The 27068-nt window shown below is 40.9% G+C and overlaps 1 protein-coding gene across 3 annotated transcripts; it reads left to right on the forward strand.

The window, feature by feature from the left end:
* The first annotated feature begins 307 nt into the window (after window positions 1–307).
* LOC124015786 (zinc finger protein OZF-like) lies at window positions 308–26624 on the forward strand. 3 transcript variants are annotated; one of them, XM_046331252.1, is made up of 3 exons: window positions 308–747; window positions 778–895; window positions 23295–26624. In XM_046331252.1, the coding sequence occupies exons 1-3, from the start codon at window positions 550–552 to the stop codon at window positions 24422–24424; spliced, it is 1446 nt and encodes a 481-aa protein (XP_046187208.1). In that variant the 5' UTR covers window positions 308–549; the 3' UTR covers window positions 24425–26624. The 3 variants fall into 3 exon arrangements, with proteins under 3 accessions (XP_046187208.1, XP_046187207.1, XP_046187206.1); XM_046331251.1 differs by having other exon boundaries at window positions 308–895; XM_046331250.1 differs by lacking the exons at window positions 308–747; window positions 778–895 and adding an exon at window positions 21085–21674.
* The last annotated feature ends 444 nt before the right edge of the window (window positions 26625–27068 follow it).

A 27068-nucleotide genomic window follows, 5' to 3' on the forward strand; every position in this document is an offset into this window, starting at 1 on the left:
TGTTGAAGAATTGAATAACTGACGTTTTGGCTATGCCTCTGGGGTCAAAATGATGTCAGAACTATGGTTCAATGCAAATGTGTAGTGGGTGTAAAGTTTGTTTTAAATTCTCACTCATTAAACACGAATTAATTAACACATGCTTCTCTTCGAACGACTTAATATAATATTAAACTTTTATGAAAAAAATGAAAAATAAACGTTTGGTTCCTCAACTGCGTTGCCCACTCCAGTCGGCAGATGGCGATGTGCGTCTTTTAGTTTCAGGCGACACTGCCAGTGTGACGTATGATCTAGTGGACGGGACGCTCCTTCAACAACAGCAGCTAGTCAGACACCTCCGTAGCTTTCTAGCAAACATAGCTACAACATTCAAGCTCTTTACACTGTTTTGGTGTATATTAGTCGCTGTGTATTAAGTACACTTCTGTCGTATGTACTTGTTGGCCCATTTAATTATATATTTACGTTGTTTGTCAGCTAGCTGGTTTGCTAAGTTAGCTTAGAACTAGGCTAGTCGCTAATGCTAGCTAGCTAACATCCCCGATCATGAGTTCACTAAGCTACTCTCCTCCTGATAAAGAAGAGGGGGTCTGCTGGACGGAGGATGAAGCTCTTGTCAAAGAGGAGGAGGGAGAGGGGGCTGTTACAAATAAAAAACAAGTAGAGGGTGAGGCTGTTACCGTGAAAGAAGAAGATAAATACTTTTCAGTGAAAGAAGAGGAAGACACGTTCAGAGTGAAAGAGGAGGATGTTACAGTAAAACAAGAGAAAGAGGAGGATGTTACAGTAAAACAAGAGAAAGAGGAGGATGCAGTTTTTGGAGTGAAAGAGGAGGAGGGGGAGATGACTGTCACATTGGAGGAAGAAGAGGTTGGAGATCAGTTTAACACCAGTAAGTACCGTCTCTGCAGTTGTTGAACCAATATGCAGTAAAGGGGTTCTACTCTTTAATGTTGTTCTGTAGGAATGGCTGAAGCTACACTACAAAACTATCAACAAAACGTCAACAATTGATCAAATGCATCCAATGACAATACCTGAAATACTGAAGTCCTCAATATCTCATATTAGATTAGCCCAAGATGTAGTCTTAGAGGGGCAATCAGCAGTTGTTACATCCATTTTGGGACTTATACATTAATGATATGTACCCAAACGGTGTCTTGAAGAATTCTCTTATAAATGCCTCAGGAGCTTAGTTCAACTGTCATACCCCAGCAGAAGCCCAAATTATAAGCTTTTTTTATTCTAATGTTTGTCAGTATATATAAACAAACACTTTAAGTCGCTCTGGATAAGAGCATCTGCTAAATAACTTAAATGTAATGTAAATGTTATATCCTCAAAACATGGTCAAAACTAGAATGTTGATATCATGGAGGGTTGCATTTCTCCAGCCCCATCCCTCAGCTTTTTACCGAAACGGGCAGGGCGTATGCTTTGTTATTGTTTCTACTGCCGATTGCTGCCCCAGTTACTCCTCAAGGTCCAAGGACTGTATGTTTTTCAGAGGTAGACTGGCTCTGGCAGGTAAAATAGTCACATAATCCACCTAAATGTGAATCGATTCTCAATTGTGATACGTTTCTGGAAACATAAATCGTAAACCATAAGTCAACATAAGTTCACACAATACTTAAATATCACATCAAAATAATTTCACACAATACTTTCATATCACATCAAAATAATTCCACACAATACTTTCAAATTACATCAAAATAGGTAACCAGTCGCGAAGCCCCAAAAGGTAAACCAAATTATTTTCTCGTCATTTCTCCTTCCTTCAAGCTTCTTTTTCTTCTTTGGACTTTATATGGCGATTGGCAACCAACTTTAAGGTGCATTACCACCATCAACTGGACTGGAGTATGGACCTCAGTTCATCTTTCAATCACCCACATAGGTATATACCAAGACAGTCATGAAGAGGGCACAACAAAACCTTTTCCCACTCAGGAGACTGAAAAGTTTTGGCATGGGTCCCCAGATCCTAGAAAGGTAATACAGCTGCACCATCGAGAGCATCCTGACCGGTTGCATCACCGCCTGGTATGGCAACTGCTCGGCATCTGAACGTAAGGCGCTACAGAGGGTAGTGCGAACGGCCCAGTACATCACTGTTGCCAAGCTTCCTGCCATCCAGGACCTATTTAATAGGCTGTGTCAGAGGAAACGACAAGCGGTACCGGAGCACCAAGTCTTGAACCAATAGTCTCCTCAACAGCTACTACCTCCCCAAGCCATAAGACTGCTGAACAATTAATAAAATCGCCACTGGACAATTTACATTTACAACTAGCCTGTACCCCCGCACACTGACTCTGTACCGGTGCCCCCTGTATATAGCCTCGTTATTCTTATTGTGTTACTTTTTATCACTATTTTTTATTTTAGTCTACTTGGTAAACGTTTTCTTCTTGAACTGCACTGTTGGTTAAGGGCTAGTAAGTAAATCATTTCACGGTAAAGACTAGGTTGGTGTCTTGACGGATTTGTGAAAAACGGTTTATCATAAAACACATATCTATATATACATACATACATACATACATACAGTGGGGAGAACAAGTATTTGATACACTGCCGATTTTGCAGGTTTTCCCACTAACAAAGCATGTAGAGGTCTGTAATTTTTTATCATAGGTACACTTCAACTGTGAGAGACGGAAACTAAAACAAAAATCCAGAAAATCACATTGTATTTGATCACCTACCAACCAGTAAGAATTCCGGCTCTCACAGACCTGTTAGTTTTTCTTTAAGAAGCCCTCCTATTCTCCACTCATTACCTGTTGAGACTCTAGGGGCAGTATTTTCATTTTTGAAATAAAAAAAAACGTTCCCATATTAAACGGGATATTTGGTCGGGACAAGATGCTAGAATATGCATGTAATTGACCGCTTTGGATAGAAAACACTCTAACGCTTCCAAAACTGTAAAGATATTGTCTGTGAGTATAATAGAACTGATGTTGCAGGCAAAAACCTGAGAAAAATCCGATCCAGAAGTGCCCCAGGTTTTGAAAGCGCTGCGTGCCAGTGAGTCCCCATTCAGCTGTGAATGTGCTATGAACCAGGTTACGCTTTCTACGTATTCCCCAAGGTGTCTACAGCATTGTGATGTAGTTTTACCCGTAGGGGGCTACATTGCGCAAGTGGTCACATGAGAGATAATCTTGCGTAAAGTACAGAGGTAGCCATTATTCAAATCGCTTCTACTGAGAAACCAATTGTCCCGGTGGATATATTATCAAATAAATATTTGAAAAACACCTTGAGGATTGTTTCTAAACAACGTTTGCCATGTTTCTGTCGATATTATGGAGCTAATTTTGAATATTTTTCTGCGTTGTCGTGACCGCAATTTCCGGTCGATTTCTCAGCCAAACGTGAAGAACAAACGGAGCTATTTCGCCTACAAAAATAATATTTTGGGGAAAAATGAACTTTGGCTATCTACCTGGGAGTCTCGTGAGTGAAAACATCCGAATTTCATCAAAGGTAAACGATTTAATTTGATTGCTTTTCTGATTTTCGTGACAAGGTTGCCTGCTGCTAGCAAGGCATAATGCTATGCTAGGCTATCGATAAACTTACACAAATGCTTGTCTAGCTTTGGCTGTAAAGCATATTTTGAGAAATCTGAGATGACAGGGTGATTAACAAAAGGCTAATCTGCGTTCCAATATATTTCACTTGTGATTTTCATGAATAGGAAGATTCCCTAGGAAGATTTATGTCTGTTGCGTTATGCTAATTAGTGTCAAATGATGACAACGGTCCCGTTCACGGGATGGGGTGTCACTAGAGGTTAACTGCACCTGTTTGAACTCGTTACCTGTATAAAAGACACCTGTCCACACACTCAATCAAACTGACTCCAACCTCTCCACAATGGCCAAGACCAGAGAGCTGTGTAAGGATATCAGGGATAAAATTGTAGACCTGCACAAGGCTGGGATGTGCTACAGGACAATAGGCAAGCAGTTTGGTGAGAAGACAACAACTGTTGGCGCAATTGTTAGAAAATGGAAGAAGTTCAAGATGACGGTCAATCACACTAGGTCCGGGGCTCCATACAAGATCTCACCTTGTGGGGCATCAATGATCATGAGGAAGGAGGAAGAAGAAGGAGGAAGAAGAAGGATGAGTACAACCCCAAGAACACCATCCCAACCGTGAAGCATGGAGGTGGAAACATCATTCTTTGGGGATGCTTTTCTGCAAAGGGGACAGGACGACTGCACCGTATTGAGGGGAGGATGGATGGGCGATACATGGCCAACAACATCCTTCCCTCAGTAAGAGCATTGAAGATGGGCCGTGGCTGGGTCTTCTAGCATGACAACGACCCCAAACACACAGCCAGGGCAAGTAAGGAGTGGCTCCGTAAGAAGCATCTCAAGGTCCTGGAGTGGCCTAGCCAATCTCCAGACCTGAACCCAATAGAAAATCTTTGAAGGGAGCTGAAAGTCCGTATTGCCCACCGACAGCCCCGAAACCTGAAGGATCTGGAGAAGGTCTGTATGGAGGAGTGGGCCAAAATCCCTGCTGCAGTGTGTGCAAACCTGGTCAAGAACTACAGGAAACGTATGATCTCTGTAATTGCAAACAAATATTAAGTTCTGCTTTTCTGATGTATCAAATACTTATGTCATGCAATAAAATGCAATTGAATTTCTTAAAAATCATACAATGTGGATTTTTGTTTTAGATTCAGTCTCTCACAGTTGAAGTGTACCTATGTTAAAAATTACAGACCTCTACATATTTTGTAAGTAGGAAAACCTGCAAAATCGGCAGTGTATCAAATACTTGTTCTCCCCACTGTATATATATATATGTATATAAAACTTTAAAAAAAATGTTTGACACCCCTCCCCAGAGGTGTCTCATTATTGGCATTCATTGCTGATTTCTACCTGTAGCTCACAGTGAGGTGTCTAGTGATACAGGTTAAGGGCCCTGTTGGAGATTGGTGGTTGGTAGCGGAGTCAAGGGAACAAGCAGGGTTGGACACGGCCACATTATTATCCCCACACAGTCTCTGCGGTTCATATGAACCCCATTCCTGGGAATTAGATTTGATTACAAATCTCCCCTGTCTGTTACTACAGAAGGGTTCCCACACCGTAGCACTTAGCCGTAATGTCATTTTTATAGATGACATCCCACACTGTTGCACATATCAGTGTAGCCTTTATGTCATTATTATAGATGATATCCCACACCGTAGCAGCATAGCCTTCATGTCATTATTGTAGATCACGTCCCACACTGTAGCATGTGGCAGCATAGCCTTTATGTCATTATTATAGATGACATCCCACACCGTAGCAGCATAGCCTTCATGTCATTATTGTAGATCACTTCCCACACCGTAGCACGTAGCAACATAGCTTTTATGTCATTATTATAGATGACATCCTACACCGTAGTACGTAGTAGCATAGCCTTTATGTCATTATTATAGAGGACATCCCACACCGTAGCAGCATAGCCTTTATGTCATTATTATACAGTGGGGCAAAAAACATTTTTGTCAGCCACCAATTGTGCAAGTTCTCCCACTTAAAAAGATGAGAGAGGCCTGTAATTTTTTATCATAGGTACACTTAAACTTTAACAGACAAAATGAGATAAAAAATCCAGAAAATCACATTGTAGGATTTTCCATGAATTTATTTGAAACTTATGGTGGAAAATAAGTATTTGGTCAATAACAAAAGTTTATCTCAATACTTTGTTATATACCCATTGTTGGCAATGACAGAGGTCAAACGTTTTCTGTAAGTCTTCACAAGTTTTTCACACACTGTTGCTGGTATAGCAGATGGTATAGATGACATCCCAAACCGTAGCAGCATAGCCTTTTTTGTAATTATTATTGATGACATCCTACACCGTAGCACGTAGCAGCATATCCTTTATATCATTATTATAGATAGCGTCCCACACCTTAGATACATAGCCTTTATGTATATGTTATAGATGACATCCCACACCGTAGCAGCATAGCCTTTATGTCACTATTACAGATGACATCCCACACCGTAACACGTAGCAGCATAGCTTTTATGTCATTAAAATAGATGACATCCTACACCGTAGCACGAAGCAGCATAGCCTTTATGTCGTTATTATAGATGACATCCCAAACCGTAGCAGCATAGCCTTTATGTCACTATTACAGATGACATCCCACACCGTAACACGTAGCAGCATAGCTTTTATGTCATTATTATAGATGACGTCCCACACTGTTGCACATATCAGTGTAGCCTTTATGTCATTATTATAGATGATATCCCACATCGTAGCACGTAACAGCATAGCCTTTATGTCATTATTATAGATGATATCCCAAACCGTAGCAGCATAGCCTTTATGTCATTATTATAGATGACATCCTACACCGTAGCAGCATAGCCTTTATGTATTAAAATAGATGTCATCCTACACCGTAGCACGAAGCAGCATAGCCTTTTTGTCATTATTATAGATGACATCCCACACCGTAGCAGCATAGCCTTTATGTCAATATTATGGATGACATCCCACACCGTAGCAGCATAGCCTTTATGTCAATATTATAGATGACATCCCACACCGTTGCAGCATAGCCTTTATGTCAATATTATAGATGACATCCCACACCGTAGCAGCATAGCCTTTATGTCATTATTATAGATTTACATTTACATTACATTTAAGTCATTTAGCAGACGCTCTTATCCAGAGCGACTTACAAATTGATAGTGTCCCACACTGTTGCACATATACATTTTACATTACATTTAAGGCATTTAGCAGACGCTCTTATCCAGAGCGACTTACAAATTGGTGCATTCACCTTATGACATCCAGTGGAACAGCCACTTTACAATAGTGCATCTAAATATTTTAAGGGGGGGGGGGGGTGAGAAGGATTACTTTATCCTATCCTAAGTATTCCTTAAAGAGGTGGGGTTTCAGGTGTCTCCGGAAGGTGGTGATTGACTCCGCTGTCCTGGCGTCGTGAGGGAGTTTGTTCCACCATTGGGGAGCCAGAGCAGCGAACAGTTTTGACTGGGCTGAGCGGGAATTGTACTTCCTCAATGGTAGGGAGGCGAGCAGGCCAGAGGTGGATGAACGCAGTGCCCTTATTTGGGTGTAGGGCCTGATCAGAGCCTGGAGGTACTGAGGTGCCGTTCCCCTCACAGCTCCGTAGGCAAGCACCATGGTCTTGTAGCGGATGCGAGCTTCAACTGGAAGCCAGTGGAGAGAGCGGAGGAGCGGGGTGACGTGAGAGAACTTGGGAAGGTTGAACACTAGATGGGCTGCGGCGTTCTGGATGAGTTGTAGGGGTTTAATGGCACAGGCAGGGAGCCCAGCCAACAGCGAGTTGCAGTAATCCAGACGGGAGATGACAAGTGCCTGGATTAGGACCTGCGCCGCTTCCTGTGTGAGGCAGGGTCGTACTCTGCGGATGTTGTAGAGCATGAACCTACAGGAACGGGCCACCGCCTCGATGTTAGTTGAGAACGACAGGGTGTTGTCCAGGATCACGCTAAGGTTCTTAGCGCTCTAGGAGGAGGACACAATGGAGTTGTCAACCGTGATGGCGAGATCATGGAACGGGCAGTCCTTCCCGGGGAGGAAGAGCAGCTCCGTCTTGCCGAAGTTCAGCTTGAGGTGGTGATCCGTCATCCACACTGATATGTCTGCCAGACATGCAGAGATGCGATTCGCCACCTGGTCATCAGAAGGGGGAAAGGAGAAGATTAATTGTGTGTCGTCTGCATAGCAATGATAGGAGAGACCATGTGAGGTTATGACAGAGCCAAGTGACTTGGTGTATAGCGAGAATAGGAGAGGGCCTAGAACAGAGCCCTGGGAGACACCAGTGGTGAGAGCGCGTGGTGAGGAGACAGATTCTCGCCACGCCACCTGGTAGGAGCGACCTGTCAGGTAGGACGCAATCCAAGCGTGGGCCGCGCCGGAGATGCCCAACTCGGAGAGGGTGGAGAGGAGGATCTGATGGTTCACAGTATCGAAGGCAGCCGATAGGTCTAGAAGGATGAGAGCAGAGTAGCCTTTATGTCATTATAATAGGTGACATCCCACACCGTAACACTTAGCAGCATAGCCTTTATGTCATTATTATAGATGACATCCCACACCGTAGCACGTAGCAGCATATATTTTATGTCATTATTATAGATGACGTCCTACACCGTAGCACATAGCAGCATAACCTTTGTCATTATTATAGATGTCATCCCACACCGTAGCATCATAGCTTTTATGTCATTATTATAGATGACGTCCCACACCGTAGCACGTAGCAGCATATATTTTATGTCATTATTATAGATGACATCCCACACCGTAGCATGTAGCAGCATAGCCTTTATGTCATTATTATAGATGACATCCTACACCGTAGCAGCATAGCCTTTATGTCACTATTACAGGTGACATCCCACACCGTAACACGTAGCAGCATAGCTTTTATGTCATTATTATAGATGACGTCCCACACCCTAGCAGCATAGCCTTTGTCATAATTATAGATAGTGTCCCACACTGTTGCACATATCAGTGTAGCCTTTATGTCATTATTATAGATAACATCCCACCCCGTAGCAGCATAGCCTTTATTTCATTGTTGTAGATAACGTCCCACACTGTAGCACGTAGCAGCATAGCCTTTATGTCATTATTACAGATGGCATCGCACACCGTAGAAGCATAGCCTATATATCATTATAATAGGTGACATCCCACACCGTAGCACTTAGCAGCATAGCCTTTATGTCATTATAATAGATGACATCCCACACCGTAGCACTTAGCAGCATAGCCTTTATGTCATTATTATAGATGACATCCCACACCGTAGCACGTAACAGCATATCCTTTATGTCATTATTATAGATGACATCCCACACCGTAGCACGTAACAGCATAGCCTTTATGTCATTATAATAGATGACATCCCACACCGTAGCACATAGCAGCATAGCCTTTATGTCATTATTATAGATGGTATCCCACACACCATATCAGCATAGCCTTCGTCATTATTATAGATGACATCCCACACTGTAGAACGTTGCAGCATAGCCTTTATGTCATTATTATAGGTGGCATCCTACACCGTAGCACAAAGCAGCATAGCCTTTATGTCATTATTATAGATGACATCCCACACACCGTAGCAGCTTAGCGTTTATGTCATTATTATAGATGACATCCTACACCTTAGCACGTAGCAGCATAGCCTTATGTCATTATTATAGATGGTATCCCACACACCATAGCAGCATAGCCTTTATGTCATTATTATAGATGACCTCCCACACACTGTAGGAGCTTAGCCTTTATGTCATTATTATAGATGACATCCCACACCGTAGCACGTAGCAGAAGAGACTTTATGTCATTATTATAGATGACTTCCCACACCGTAGCTGCATAGCCTTTATGTAATTATTATAGATAACATCCCACACCGTAGCAGCATATCCTTTATTTCATTATTGTAGATAACGTCCCACACTGTAGCACGTAGCAGCATAGCCTTTATGTCATTATTACAGATGGCATCGCACACCGTAGAAGCATAGCCTATATATCATTATTATAGGTGACCACCTACACCGTAGCACGTAGCAGCATAGCCTTTATGTCATTATTATAGATGACATCCTACACCGTTGCACGTAGCAGCATAACTTTTATATTATTATTATAGATGACATCCCACACCGTAGCAGCATAGCCTTTATGTCATTATTATAGATGACTTCCTACACCGTAGCACGAAGCAGCATAGCCTTTATGTCGTTATTATAGATGACATCCTAAACCGTAGCAGCATAGCCTTTATGTCACTATTACAGATGACATCCCACACCGTAACACGTAGCAGCATAGCTTTTACGTCATTATTATAGATGACGTCCCACACCCTAGCAGCATAGCCTTTATGTCATTATTATAGATAGTGTCCCACACTGTTGCACATGTCAGTGTAGCCTTTATGTCATTATTATAGATGATATCCCACACCGTAGCAGCATAGCCTTTATGTCAATATTGGAGATGACATCCCACACCGTAGCATGTAGCAGCATAGCCTTTATGTCATTATTATAGATTACATCCCACATCGTAGCACTTAGCAGCATAGCCTTTATGTCGTTATTATAGATGACATCCTAAACCGTAGCAGCATAGCCTTTATGTCAATATTGTAGATGACATCCCACACCGTAGCATGTAGCAGCATAGCCTTTATGTCATTATTATAGATGACATCCCACACCGTAGCACGTAACAGCATATCCCTTATGTCATTATTATAGATGACATCCCACACCGTAGCACTTAGCAGCATAGCCTTTATGTCATTATTATAGATGACATCCCACACCGTAGCACGCAACAGCATAGCCTTTATGTCATTATTATAGATGACATCCCACACCGTAGCACATAGCAGCATAGCCTTTATGTCATTATTATAGATGGTTTCCCACACACCATATCAGCATAGCCTTCGTCATTATTATAGATGATTTCCCACACTGTAGCACGTTGCAGCATAGCCTTTGTCATTATTATAGGTGACATCCTACACCGTAGCACAAAGCAGCATAGCCTTTATGTCATTATTATAGGTGACATCCCACATCGTAGCACATAGCAGCATAGCCTTTATGTCATTATTAAAGATGGTATCCCACACACCATATCAGCATAGCCTTTATGTCATTATTATAGATGACATCCTACACCTTAGCACATAGCAGCATAGCCTTATGTCATTATTATAGATGACATCCTACACCGTTGCACGTAGCAGCATAACTTTTATATTATTATTATAGATGACATCCCACACCGTAGCAGCATAGCCTTTATGTCATTATTATAGATGACATCCTACACCTTAGCACGTAGCAGCATAGCCTTATGTCATTATTATAGATGGTATCCCACACACCATAGCAGCATAGCCTTTATGTCATTATTATAGATGACCTCCCACACACTGTAGCAGCTTAGCCTTTATGTCATTATTATAGATGACATCCCACACCGTAGCACGTTACAGCATAGCCTTTATGTAATTATTATAGATGACATCCCACACCGTAGCACGTAGCAGAAGAGACTTTATGTCATTATTATAGATGACTTCCCACACCGTAGCTGCATAGCCTTTATGTAATTATTATAGATAACATCCCACACCGTAGCAGCATAGCCTTTATTTCATTATTGTAGATAACGTCCCACACTGTAGCACGTAGCAGCATAGCCTTTATGTCATTATTATAGATGGCATCGCACACAGTTGCACGTAGCAGCATAACTTTTATATTATTATTATTATAGATGACATCCCACACCATAGCAGCATAGCCTTTATGTCATTATTATAGATGACATCCTAAACCGTAGCAGCATACCCTTTATGTCACTATTAAAATCAAATCAAATCAAATTTTATTTGTCACATACACATGGTTAGCAGATGTTAATGCGAGTGTAGCGAAATGCTTGTGCTTCTAGTTCCGACAATGCAGTGATAACCAACAAGTAATCTAACTAACAATTCCAAAACTACTGTCTTATACACAGTGTAAGGGGATAAGGAACATGTACATAAGGATATATGAATGAGTGATGGTACAGAGCAGCATACAGTAGATGGTATCGAGTACAGTATATACATATGAGATGAGTGTGTAGACAAAGTAAACAAAGTGGCATAGTTAAAGTGGCTAGTGATACATGTGTTACATAAGGATGCAGTCGATGATGTAGAGTACAGTATATACATATGCATATGAGATTAATAATGTAGGGTAAGTAACATTATATAAGGTAGCATTGTTTAAAGTGGCTAGTGATATATTTACATAATTTCCCATCAATTCCCATTATTAAAATGGCTGGAGTTGGGTCAGTGTCAATGACAGTGTGTTGGCAGCAGCCACTCAGTGTTAGTGGTGGCTGTTTAACAGTCTGATGGCCTTGAGATAGAAGCTGTTTTTCAGTCTCTCGGTCCCAGCTTTGATGCACCTGTACTGACCTCGCCTTCTGGATGATAGCGGGGTGAACAGGCAGTGGTTCGGGTGGTTGATGTCCTTGATGATCTTTATGGCCTTCCTGTAACAACGGGTGGTGTAGGTGTCCTGGAGGGCAGGTAGTTTGCCCCCGGTGATGCGTTGTGCAGTCCTCACTACCCTCTGGAGAGCCTTACGGTTGAGGGCGGAGCAGTTGCCGTACCAGGCGGTGATACAGCCCGCCAGGATGCTCTCGATTGTGCATCTGTAGAAGTTTGTGAGTGCTTTTGGTGACAAGCCGAACTTCTTCAGCCTCCTGAGGTTGAATAGGCGCTGCTGCGCCTTCTTCACGACGCTGTCAGTGTGAGTGGACCAATTCAGTTTGTCTGTGATGTGTATGCCGAGGAACTTAAAACTAGCTACCCTCTCCACTACTGTTCCATCGATGTGGATAGGGGGTGTTCCCTCTGCTGTTTCCTGAAGTCCACAATCATCTCCTTAGTTTTGTTGACGTTGAGTGTGAGGTTATTTTCCTGACACCACACTCCGAGGGCCCTCACCTCCTCCCTGTAGGCCGTCTCGTCGTTGTTGGTAATCAAGCCTACCACTGTTGTGTCGTCCGCAAACTTGATGATTGAGTTGGAGGCGTGCGTGGCCACGCAGTCGTGGGTGAACAGGGAGTACAGGAGAGGGCTCAGAACGCACCCTTGTGGGGCCCCCGTGTTGAGGATCAGCGGGGAGGAGATGTTGTTGCCTACCCTCACCACCTGGGGGCGGCCCGTCAGGAAGTCCAGTACCCAGTTGCACAGGGCGGGGTCGAGACCCAGGGTCTCGAGCTTGATGACGAGCTTGGAGGGTACTATGGTGTTGAATGCCGAGCTGTAGTCGATGAACAGCATTCTCACATAGGTATTCCTCTTGTCCAGGTGGGTTAGGGCAGTGTGCAGTGTGGTTGAGATTGCATCGTCTGTGGACCTATTTGGGCGGTAAGCAAATTGGAGTGGGTCTAGGGTGTCAGGTAGGGTGGAGGTGATATGGTCCTTGACTAGTCTCTCAAAGCACTTCATGATGACGGAAGTGAGTGCTACGGGGCGGTAGTCGTTTAGCTCAGTTACCTTAGCTTTCTTGGGAACAGGAACAATGGTGGCCCTCTTGAAGCATGTGGAAGCATGTGAAGCATGTGGGAACAGATGACATCCCACACCGTAGCACGTAGCAGCATAGCTTTTGTCATTATTATAGATGACGTCCCACACCCTAGAAGCATAGCCTTTATGTCATTATTATAGATAGTGTCCCACACTGTTGCACATATCAGTGTAGCCTTTATGTCATTATTGTAGATGATATCCCACACCGTAGCAGCATAGCCTTTATGTCATTATTATAGGTGACATCCTACACCGTAGCATAAAGCAGCATAGCCTTTATGTCATTATTATAGATGACATCCCACACACCGTAGCAGCTTAGCCTTTATGTCATTATTATAGATGACATCCCACACACCGTAGCAGCTTAGCCTTTATGTCATTATTATAGATGACATCCTACACCTTAGCACGTAGCAGCATAGCCTTATGTCATTATTATAGATGACATCCTACACCGTTGCACGTAGCAGCATAACTTTTATATTATTATTATAGATGACAACCCACACCGTAGCAGCATAGCCTTTATGTCATTATTATAGATGACCTCCCACACACTGTAGCAGCATAGCCTTTATGTCATTATTATAGATGACATCCCACACCGTAACACGTAGCAGCATAGATTTTATGTCATTATTATAGATGACGTCCCACACCCTAGCAGCATAGCCTTTATGTCATTATTATAGATAGTGTTCCACACTGTTGCACATATCAGTGTAGCCTTTATGTCATTATTATAGACGATATCCCACACCGTAGCAGCATAGCCTTTCTGTCAATATTGTAGATGACATCCCACACCGTAGCATGTAGCAGCATAGCCTTTATGTCATTATTATAGATGATATCTCACACCGTAGCAGCATAGCCTTTTTGTCATTATAATAGGTGACATCCCACACCGTAGCACTTAGCAGCATAGCCTTTATGTCGTTATTATAGATGACATCCTAAACCGTAGCAGCATAGCCTTTATGTCAATATTGTAGATGACATCCCACACCGTAGCATGTAGCAGCATAGCCTTTATGTCATTATTATAGATGACATCCCACACTGTAGCACGTAACAGCATATCCCTTATGTCATTATTATAGATGACATCCCACACCGTTGCACGTAGCAGCATAACTTTTATATTATTATTATAGATGACATCCCAAACCGTATCAGCATAGCCTTTATGTCACTATTACAGATGACATCCCACACCGTAACACGTAGCAGCACAGCTTTTATGTCATTATTATAGATGACGTCCCACACCCTAGCAGCATAGCCTTTGTCATTATTATAGAAGACATCCCACACCGTAGCACTTAGCAGCATAGCCTTTATGTCATTATTATAGATGACATCCCACACCGTAGCACATAGCAGCATAGCCTTTGTCATTATTATAGATGACATCCCACACACCGTAGCAGCATAGCCTTTATGTCATTATTATAGATGACATCCCACACACCGTAGCAGCATAGCCTTTATGTCATTATTATAGATGACATCCCACACCGTAGCACTTAGCAGCATAGCCTTTATGTCATTATTATAGATGACATCCCACACCGTAGCACGTAACAGCATATCCTTTATGTCATTATAATAGGTGACATCCCACACCGTAGCACTTAGCAGCATAGCCTTTATGTCATTATTATAGAAGACATCCCACACCGTAGCACTTAGCAGCATAGCCTTTATGTCATTATTATAGATGACATCCCACATCATAGCACATAGCAGCATAGCCTTTGTCATTATTAAAGATGGTATCCCACACACCATATCAGCATAGCCTTCGTCATTATTATAGATGACATCCCACACTGTAGCACGTTGCAGCATAGCCTTTATGTCATTATTATAGGTGACATCCTACACCTTAGCACGTAGCAGCATAGCCTTATGTCATTATTATTGATGCTGTCCCACACACCATAGCAGCATAGCCGTTATGTCATTATTATAGATGACCTCCCACACACCGTAGCAGCTTAGCCTTTATATCATTATTATAGATAGCGTCCCACACCTAAGCTACATAGCCCTTATGTAATTATTATAGATGACATCCCACACACCGTAGCAGCTTAGTCTTTATGTCATTATAGTAGGTGACATCCCACACCGTAGCACTTAGCAGCATAGCCTTTATGTCATTATTATAGATGACATCCCACACACCGTAGCAGCTTAGCCTTTATGTCATTATTATAGATGACATCCTACACCTTAGCACTTAGCAGCATAGCCTTATGTCATTATTATAGATAATATAATAATAATAATATATGCCATTTAGCAGACGCTTTTTTCCAAAGCGACTTACAGTCATGTGTGCATACATTCTACGTATGGGTGGTCCCGGGGATCGAACCCACTACCCTGGCGTTACAAGCGCCATGCTCTACCAACTGAGCTACAGAAGGACCACAATGGTATCCCACACACCATAGCAGCATAGCCTTTATGTCATTATTATAGATGATATCCCACACCATAGCAGCACAGCCTTTATGTCATTATTGTAGATCACGTCCCACACCGTTGCACGTAGCAGCTTAGCGTTTATGTCATTATTATAGATAGCGTCCCACACCGTTTCAGCATAGCCTTTATGTCATTATTATAGATGACATCCCAAACCGTATCAGCATAGCCTTTATGTCACTATTACAGATGACATCCCACACCGTAACACGTAGCAGCACAGCTTTTATGTCATTATTATAGATAACATCCCACACCGTAGCAGCATAGCCTTTATTTCATTATTGTAGGTAACGTCCCACACTGTAGCACGTAGCAGCATAGCCTTTATGTTATTATTATAGATGGCATCGCACACTGTAGAAGCATAGCCTATATATCATCATAATAGGTGACATCCCACACCGTAGCACTTAGCAGCATAGCCTTTATGTCATTATTATAGATGATATCCCACACTGTAGCAGCATAGCCTTTTTGTCATTATAATAGGTGACATCCCACACCGTAGCACTTAGCAGCATAGCCTTTATGTCATTATTATAGATGACATCCCACACCGTAGCACTTAGCAGCATAGCCTTTATGTCATTATTATAGATGACATCCCACACCGTAGCACGTAACAGCATATCCTTTATGTCATTATAATAGGTGACATCCCACACCGTAGCACTTAGCAGCATAGCCTTTATGTCATTATTATAGAAGACATCCCACACCGTAGCACATAGCAGCATAGCCTTTGTCATTATTATAGATGACATCCCACACACCGTAGCAGCATAGCCTTTATGTCATTATTATAGATGACATCCCACACACCGTAGCAGCATAGCCTTTATGTCATTATTATAGATGACATCCCACACCGTAGCACTTAGCAGCATAGCCTTTATGTCATTATTATAGATGACATCCCACACCGTAGCACGTAACAGCATATCCTTTATGTCATTATAATAGGTGACATCCCACACCGTAGCACTTAGCAGCATAGCCTTTATGTCATTATTATAGAAGACATCCCACACCGTAGCACATAGCAGCATAGCCTTTATGTCATTATTATAGATGACATCCCACACACCGTAGCAGCATAGCCTTTATGTCATTATTATAGATGACATCCCACACACCGTAGCAGCATAGCCTTTATGTCATTATTATAGATGACATCCTACAGCTTAGCACTTAGCAGCATAGCCTTATGTCATTATTATAGATGATATCCCACACCGTAGTAGCATAGACATTACATTACATTTAAGTCATTTAGCAGACGCTCTTATCCAGAGCGACTTACAAATTGGTGCATTCACCTTATGACATCCAGTGGAACAGTCACTTTACAATAGTGCATCTAAATCTTAAAGGGGGGGGGGATACTTATCCTATCCTAGGTATTCCTTAAAGAGGTGGGGTTTCAGGTGTCTCCGGAAGGTGGTGATTGACTCCGCTGTCCTGGCGTCGTGAGGGAGTTTGTTCCACCATTGGGGGGCCAGAGCAGCGAACAGTTTTGACTGGGCTGAGCGGGAGCTGTACTTCCTCAGTGGTAGGGAGGCGAGCAGGCCAGAGGTGGATGAACGCAGTGCCCTTGTTTGGGTGTAGGGCCTGATCAGAGCCTGGAGGTACTGAGGTGCCGTTCCCCTCACAGCTCCGTAGGCAAGCACCATGGTCTTGTAGCGGATGCGAGCTTCAACTGGAAGCCAGTGGAGAGAACGGAGGAGCGGGGTGACGTGAGAGAACTTGGGAAGGTTGAACACCAGACGGGCTGCGGCGTTCTGGATGAGTTGAAGGGGTTTAATGGCACAGGCAGGGAGCCCAGCCAACAGCGAGTTGCAGTAATCCAGACGGGAGATGACAAGTGCCTGGATTAGGACCTTAGGCATAGCCTTTATGTCATTATTATAGATGACATCCTACAGCTTAGCACTTAGCAGCATAGCCTTATGTCATTATTATAGATGATATCCCACACCGTAGTAGTATAGCCTTTATGTCATTATTATAGATGACATCCTACAGCTTAGCACTTAGCAGCATAGCCTTATGTAATTATTATAGATGACATCCCACACCATAGCACGTAGCAGAAGAGACTTTATGTCATTATTATAGATAACATTCCACACCGTAGCAGCATAGCCTTCATGTCATTATTATAGATTTACATTTACATTTAAGTCATTTAGCAGACGCTCTTATCCAGAGCGACTTACAAATTGGTGCATTCACCTTATGACATCCAGTGGAACAGTCACTTTACAATAGTGCATCTAAATCTTAAAAGGGGGGGGGGGTGAGAGGGATTACTTATCCTATCCTAGGTATTCCCTAGATGACATCCCACACCGTAGCACATAGCAGCATAGCCTTCATGTCATTATTGTAGATGGCACCCCACACACCATAGCAGCATAGCCTTTATGTCATTATTATCGATGACGTCCCACACCGTAGCAGCATAGCCTTTATGTCATTTTTATAGATGACGTCAATTACATTTCCTTAGGGTGACCATTAGGCTTTCAGTTGTTATTCTTCTGTTTTTTATCCTCTCATGTTTGTTGTTTAGTAGATATTTCGGTTTATTTTCATAGTTTTTTATACATTTTTTCCTGTGAAGCCATTGTGTTGCATCCATGTCTGAAATGTGCTGTATAAATAAAGCTTGATCTGATTTGAACATATTGCAAAAGAAATGAACCGATTCACCGACCAATCAACAGACTCTTGCTAAACCAATTAAAAAATATGTGTAAAAGCAACACGTATCATAGTCAATCTTAGTATGAAAAACAGTATAAAATCAGTATTTCTCCCACTATGTCAAAATAGTCTATGCTATGTACGTTTAGTATCACTTTTCAACCAACCAATGCTTTTGTTGAAAATGAAAAATGTTGAAATCAACAATATGTCAAACGATTCAACTACTGAAAACTGAAACAAAGAATTGGATCAAACAGATCAATTCCACTGGACATTGGATTTGATTCAGACCCTGCCAGCATGGCCAGAGATGTAACTTATAACCACAGAAAAAAAATCCCCACTCCTTTATCAACTAGTCTCTCACTGTTTAACCAGAATAACATGTATTGTCATGTTATGTTCTCTATAATGAAACATCACCAAGTGAAATAAAGTTGATAGGATACTCTTAATAGACATTAAATAAAAAAGAATTGTTCAGAGGTCATTAATTATCATGTTGCTCTGATGAAATGAACTAAATATATTCACAATCATTACCACTGCAGATATTCACAGAGAATAAATACAAGGCTGTAGAGGGATAATTACAGTGCAGTACATGTGTAGAGGGGTAGAGGGATAATTTCACTACAGTACATGTGTAACGGGTGTAGGTGGAGAATTCCAGTGCAGTACATGTGTAGAGGGATAATTCCAGTACAGTACATTTGTAAAGGGTGTAGAGGGATAATTCCAGTACAGTACATGTGTAGAGGGATAATTCCAGTGCAGTACATGTGTAAAGGGTGGAGAGGGATAATTCCAGTGCAGTACATGTGTAGAGGGATATTTCCAGTGCAGTACATGTGTAGAGGGATAATTCCAGTGCAGTACATGTGTAAAGGGGGTTGAGGGATAATTCCAGTACAGTACATGTGTAGAGGGATAATTCCAGTACAGTACATGTGTAAAGGGTGGTGAGGGATAATTCCAGTGCAGTGGTTATTGACTGGAGACTTAAACTGCTGAAAACATGTCCCTAGTGGAATGGCAACAACATGGCTGCTTGTTAAAGAAGAGTTGGAGGGAGAGAGAGAGGTAACCATATACATTGCACATGGACCGTAAGAAATCCTGAATATATTGAATTGCCTGGAGGGGATGTATTAGTTCATAACCCTCATTAATACCTGTTAATTCATAACCCATCATTTATACCTTTTGCTTGAATGGGGCGTTTCAGGCAGGCTGGCACGCTCCCTGACCTTACTTCTTACTAGGCAGGAACTGATGGGGATCCATAATAAACCCCAGGGAGTATAGCTGCTGCCTTGGCAGCAACTAATGGGGATCCATAATAAATACAATTACTTGTATCAATATATTTGTGTCTCTTTACTCTCGGATTTGAAAACTCTACGGACAATTCCTTTGACCTCATGGCTTGGTTTTTGCTCTGAAATGAGCAGTCAACTGTGGGACCTTTATATACACAGATGTGTACCTTCCAAATCATGTCCAATCAATTGAATTTACCACAAGTGGACTCCAATCAAGTTGTAGAAACATCTCAAGGATGATTAGAGGAATCAGGATGCATCTGAGCTCAATTTCAAGTCTCATAGCAAAAGGCCTGAATACCTAAGTAAATGCGTTTGCAAAAATCTCTAAAAAACTGTTTTCACTTTATCATTATTGGGTATTGTGTGGAGATTGAAGAGAGGGGGGGGGAATATTACATTTTAGAATAAGGCTGTAACGTAACAAAATGTGGAAAATGTGAAGTCTGAATACTTTACTTTTCTACTGCAGTTTTGTACATGATCAAATCAAAGTTTATACACTGTCATGTGATACGTGATATAGAAAAGTCCAATCTTAGCAGGGTACATGGGAGGCACTATACTGTGTGTCTACAGGTGTCTATCTGGTCAAAACCACTGATACAGGTGCCCTGCTACCCTATGGTGGAATGGATCATGTCTACAGAGAAACCTAGTTTCAAATACTTAGATTTGTGTGTATTGGGTATATGTTGTGAAATTGTTAGATATTACTTGTAAGATATTACTGCACTGTCAGAGATAGAACCACAAGCATTTCGCTACACCCGCAATAATATCTGATAAACACGTGTATGTGACCAATAAAATGTGATTTCATTTTGATTTGAAATAAACATCCTATTTATCAAAGGTGCTTTTGGCTTGGGTCAAAATGGTTCCATGGGATTTTAATTGGTTAAATGTCCATTTTGATACAGAAACACTAATCCATGTTTTAGATTTATTAAGAACAAGTTGATTGACAAAGTCATGAAAAATAGTAAGAAATTAATAATTAATTAAATTGAATTGAATAAACCACATTTTGGCTATGATAAAAGATATGCCTCTGGGGTCAAAATGATCCATGTCAGAAGTGTGGTTCAATGCAAATATGTTGTGGGTGTAAAGTTTGTTTTAAATCCTAACTCATTAAAAACGAATCAATCAACATGTGCTTCTCTTTGAACGACTTAATATAATATTAAACTTTTTTGGAAAAAAAACGTTTGGTTCCTCAACTGCGTTGCCCACTCCAGTCAGCAGATGGCGATGTGCTTCTTTTAGGTTCAGGCGACGCTGCCAGTGTGACGTATAATCTAGTGGACGGAACGCTCCTTCAACAACAACAGCTAGTCAGAGACCTCGGTAGCTTTTTAGCAAAAATAGTTACAACATTCACGCTCTTTACACTGTTTTTGGTGTATATTAGTCGAAGCGTATTAAACACACTTCTGTCGTATGTACTTTTTGGCCCATTTCATTATATATTTACGTTGTTTGTCAGCTAGCTGGTTTACTAAATTAGCTTAGAACTAGGCTAGTCGGTAATGCTAGAAGGCTAACATCCCCGACCATGAGTTCACTAAGCGACTCTCCTCCTGATAAAGAAGAGCAGGTGTGCTGGACGGAGAAAGAAGCTCTCGTCAAAGAGGAGGAGGAGGATGTTACAATACAAAAACAAGTAGAGGGTGAGGCTGGTACAGTGAAAGAAGAAGAGAAAGACGTTTCAGTGAAAGAAGAGGAAGATGCGTTCAGAGTGAAAGAGGAGGAGGATGTTACAGTAAAAGAAGAGGAAGATGCAGTTTTTGGAGTGGAGGATGAAGTGAAAGAAGATGAAGACGTTTTTGAAATGAAGGATGAAGAGGGGGAGACTACTGTCACATTAGAGGAGGACGAAGAAAAGACTGGAGAACTGATTAACACCAGTAAATACAGAGTACTATCTTATAAAACAGTGACAAAAACTCTGCAGTTGTTGAACTAATGTGTGAATTTAGTAATATGTGATTTTTAAAAGGGCGTTCTTCACTTGAATATGTTTTTGTACTGTGGGGAATTGTTCATGACGTCCTCCATTGATGTTTAAACTTTTCCTGTTGAAAAGTGATATATAAATACAGTAAAGTATAAACACACTAAAGGGAAACAAATAAATGTTTTGAGCAAATAGTGTTTGTTTTTTTTGTCAACTGCAAACTGGAAGGAGTGAGTGATGTAATAGTAAGGCATTCAAGGAGTTGGCTTGATGGGAAGTCGGGATGTCATCCAATAGGTGACTGATCTTCATGTGAATATTCATTATTCTTTTTAAAATTATTCCTGTTCTGTCAAGTTCGTTGTTGATCATTTATAGGTAGCCATTTTCAAGTCTTGCCATAGACTTTCAAGACAATTTAAGTCCAAACTGTAACTAGGCCACTCAGGAACATTCAATGTTGTTAAGCGCCTCCAGTGTAGATTTGGCCTTGTGCTTTAGGTTATTGTCCTGTTAGGACAGTTTTTTTTGTATTCAGATCTCTGAAATGCATTCTACATACTAAATCCTAAATCATTTCAGTTATGCTGTGCTCCACATTGGATCCAACATCCCTAACAAATTGATGTTGATAATGTGTTATTGTCTGCTTGATTTATAGTAGGGTCTCGTTAGTCTGTTTGGAGACAGAGATGCTTTGCTCATAATGTGTGGAAAACTGTTCCTTGATGGATAGGTGAAGTTATGGGTCCTGCAGTAGGTCTATGTTATTGTTAGGTGAAGTTATGGGTCATACAGTAGGTCTATGTTATTGTTAGGTAAAGTTATGGGCCAATTTGTTAAACATTTAATGTGCAAAGCCTCATTGTCAGGCTGATGGCAAAGCTAGCCAACGAGATTTTTAGTGGTTGAAGTTTTTTTAAATTATAAAGCAGTTAATTTGCGACAATAACACAAACATATTAATCAGGTGTTTCAAGCGAGCCTTACAATTATAATCAAAAAGTAGTGTGAAATGCACTCATAAGCAACTTGTAAATGGAGGCTATTTTTGCTGTCAGCCTATGAGAACTACTGTGAGTTTCCCCTATGGTGGTGAATTAGTGAATAGACACAACTTTATGTGAGTGTCCTTGAGTAACACTCTTAATATTCAGAATACATTGTGAAAATCTAAAATATTCGCTCAACATTTTTGCTCTAGGCAGATATACTACATACAAAGCTAGCAGTTTCCTCATTAGCAGGGAGGAGTTTCTGCAACCAAATTGTGTGCGCATTGCCCTGGTGCCACAATTTTTGCAAACACAGAAAGGGGCCTATATTGGAGACCAAAAGTCGTCTGGCACACTGCTTAGGATTTCAAAAACTTGAATAAATTATTTCTAGACTACAATCGTCGACGTTACTACTAATGTGAAAACGAGACTAAATCTGACTATTGTTGCTATCTTGACTGTCTTCATTTTCAAATTTAACAGACGTCAATTGTTGTACAACTTCATGGGTACGCTCTGGGCAACACCTTTTTACCTCAAATAAACAATTGATTTCTTTGTTGTTCACACAGGAGAGAGACGGGACAATCGTGGATCCTCTGGGGAGCCTCAACAACATCATGATGCTGACGAGGCAGAGAAGAGTCTCTCCAGATCAGAACTCCTCAAGAAACACCAGCATAAACCCACAGGGAAGAGAACTCACTGCTGCTCTGACTGTGGGAAAAGATTCAACTCTTCATCAAACCTTAAAATACATCAAAGAATTCACACAGAAGAGAAATCTTATGGCTGTGATCAATGTGGGAAGAGTTTTACTCTGCTTCACACCCTGAAATCACACCAGAGATCACACACAGGAGTGAAATCTTACAGCTGTGATCAATGTGGGAAGAGTTTTACTACATCTATCAATCTAACTATACATCAGAGAACACACACAGGGGAGAAACCATATAGCTGTGATCAATGTGGGAAGAGTTTTACTACATCTAGCTATCTAACTATACACCAGAGAACACACACAGGAGAGAAACTTTACATCTGTGATCAATGTGGGAAGAGATTTATTCTGCTACAAACCCTGAAATCACACCAGAGAATACATTCTGGAGAGAAACCTTTTGGCTGTGATCAATGTGGGAAGGGTTTTACTACATCTAGCTGTCTAACTATACACCAGAGAACACACACTGGAGAGAAACCTTATATCTGTGATAAATGTGGGAAGAGTTTTACTACATCTAGCAATTTAACTATACACCAGAGAACACACACAGGGGAGAAACCATATAGCTGTGATCAATGTGGCAAGAGTTTTACTACATCTAGCTATCTAACTATACACCAGAGAACACACACAGGAGAGAAACCTTACGCCTGTGATCAATGTGGGAAGAGATTTATTCTGCTACAAACTCTGAAATCACACCAGAGAATACATTCTGGAGAGAAACCTTTTGGCTGTAATCAATGTGGGAAGAGTTTTTCTCACCCAAGTAGCCTGATAGTACACCAGCGGGGACACACAGGAGAGAAATCTTTTAGCTGTGATCAGTGTGGGAAGAGTTTTTCTACATCTTGCAATCTAAGTATTCACCTGAGAACACACACAGGAGATAAATCTTATAGCTGTGATCAATGTGGGAAGAGATACTCTGATAAAAGATCTCTGATTAAACATCGGAAAATACATACATGAAGGAGTTGTTTCATGATATCAATGAAATAATGTCACAATGCAGAATGTTTTAACATTGTAGTAGCAGTATTTGAATGAATGTAAAATGAACCCTAAACGTTTGCCCCCTGTTCAGTTGATATTAGCCTCAGCGGAAAAATCAAGGCTCTGAATTGAAAGAGTACTATTTATGTGATTTAACATAAAGGGACAAAATAAATTGTGTTACACTTACCACGTTGGTGACCCACTTGAATCAAAACGCAACACTTCAACATTTTTAGGTTTTCAATATATCCCGACCTGTTTCTGCATATTGGTTATTGATTTGGACGTTGAAAATAAGACTATGCCCGACGTCCAATATATGTTCGGTTGTTGTTGAAAGTTGAAAAGATGTCTTTTTGGGTTGTTTTTTCAATGACTTGAAAACAACATAATTTCAACATACTTGCAGCATAAACAAATGGACGCAGTATAATACATTGGTCTATAATCAATTTTATTAACAATCCTACATCACTCCAGTATTTCTTTACAACATTCAAATGCTACGTGTCTTTATTCCACTACTGAAGAAGCATGTCTCAAATCACCTCATATTTCAAACATTCAGCCTGACAAAAGATACATGTTTTATTATTCCATGCCTCACCATTAAGTTAATTATTGCCAAAACACATTAACAAAGGGGTGTACTTTTGGTTTTGATATTTCATATTTACAATTCATGTAACATTTAGTAATAATTATTTATGCAAACAACTGACAATTTTTGGGAACAATTATATTGACATTGTTATCCTGCTTTTAGACTATCAGGGTTCATTCTCAGATTCTCAGTGCCAAACCAAATGTACTAGAGCATGACATTGGGGACTGGGCCCTGATCCAACAACATGCCTATCGAGTGAACCCTGAAAAGAGAGAGAAGCTCCGCAGTGAGGTTGAAAGTTACTACAGGTATTGCAGGAGTTTCCTCTTGAAATCAGACATGTCTTTGGTAAGGACAACTTGGTTGCTGATTGTCTCAAGGGTGGGCAGTCAAAAATATTTGTGTTTTGCATTTATCCAGTGTGTTACCATGGATACCAATTTATTTTGACATGTTTTTTCCGTGTTGGAGATTAGTTTTATCTCTTATTCTTTTCTGCACTGTTGGTTAGATGGCTCGTAAGTAAGCATTTCACATGTTGTATTCCTGCATTTCACTGTTAGGTTTACACCTGTTGTATTCAGCGCATGTGACTACAATTTGATTTGAGTTTTGTTTGGGCTCTTCCAAGGGGACGAGAGCTTCTAAAAACTAGTGAGTTTTAGGAAGAAAAGTGTTCTAGAAGCTTGTGGGTTCTAGAAGCTCGTGAATTTTAGGACTTGATAGAAAGAAAATGGGGGAAAAAATGATACTATTGTATGTTATTATTTAGAAATACAGTTTTTTTCTTGTTTTTAATTGTTGACAGCAAGTTGTGTTTTGTTGTCCCAAAAAAATATAGGATATATTTGTTGTCTTAAAGGGGAAGGTGTTACAGGCTTTGGTTTTTCCATTTATATTTTCAGGTTGGACCTTTGCGCGTTGGAAAGGGGGGGATACCTAGTCAGTTGTACAACTGCATGCATTCAACTGAAATGTGTCTACGGTGCACGTCTAGCTTGTTAGCACGTAGGACGCACTGATTGGTGTCACCTCGTTAGTCAGTATGTGTTACACCTGTGCTGGCGTGTCCATCTCGTTATTGGGAAGGTGTTTCACCTGTGCTGATCCAGGTTATATTTAAGAGTGTCTGGCCAGGTGCTTCAGTTGTCTTGATAGATGTGAGAGTCAACACATTTTGTTGCTCCACTTTCTATCTTTAAGTTTTGTGTGGGTTTTTCTTTTGTTTGCCTCTTCTTGGGCAGATTTAGTGGGTCTCATGGTGGGTGTATTTTAGGTCCCAGTTGTTACTAATCAACATTCAGTGGATACCCCCATAGTGTCTTTCAGAACCCCTCTAAAAAACAAGCTTGTTTTTTGGGTTGGATATTGCATCCTATTAATATTTTAATCAATGGAATTTCCTTAGGGTGCCCATTAGTCTTTCAGTTATTAGTCTTCTGTTTGTTGTGTACTAAATATGTATTTATTTTAATTATTTTATTTGTTTTTTTTTCCTGTGAAGCCATTGTGTTGCATCCATGTCTGAAATGTGCTGTATAAATAAAGCTTGATATGATGTCAACAACAAAATGTTATTTTTTATTTCACCTTTATTTAACCAGTTAGGCCAGTTGAGATAAAGCAATTTACAACTGCGACCTGGCCAAGAAAAAGCAAAGCAGTGCGACAAAAACAACACTGAGTTACACGTGGGATAAACAAAAGTACAGTCAATAACACAACAGAAAATCTATATACAGTGTGTGCAAATGGAGTAAGGAGGTAAGGCAATAAATAGGCCATAGTGGCAAAATAATTACAATTTAGCAATCACTGGAGTGAAAGATGTGCAGAAGATGAATGTGCAAGTAGAGATACTGGGATGCAAAGGAGCAAAAATAAATAACAATCCAGGGATGAGGTAGTTGGGTGTGGCTATTTACAGATGGGCTGTGTACAGGTGCAATGATCGGTAAGCTGCTCTGACAGCTGATGCTTGAGGTAGATATTTATATATGAACCCAATGA

The sequence above is a fragment of the Oncorhynchus gorbuscha genome, linkage group LG26, assembly GCF_021184085.1.
Source record: "Oncorhynchus gorbuscha isolate QuinsamMale2020 ecotype Even-year linkage group LG26, OgorEven_v1.0, whole genome shotgun sequence".
NCBI lineage: Eukaryota > Metazoa > Chordata > Actinopteri > Salmoniformes > Salmonidae > Oncorhynchus > Oncorhynchus gorbuscha.

Excerpts from the sequence above, each read along its gene's own strand:
- LOC124015786 (XM_046331250.1), top strand. The coding sequence starts at position 21,323 with ATGAGTTCACTAAGCGACTCTCCTCCTGATAAAGAAGAGCAGGTGTGC. Across the intron at positions 21,675-23,294 it reads TGGAGAACTGATTAACACCA|GAGAGAGACGGGACAATCGT; the intron begins GTAAATACAGAG and ends TTGTTCACACAG.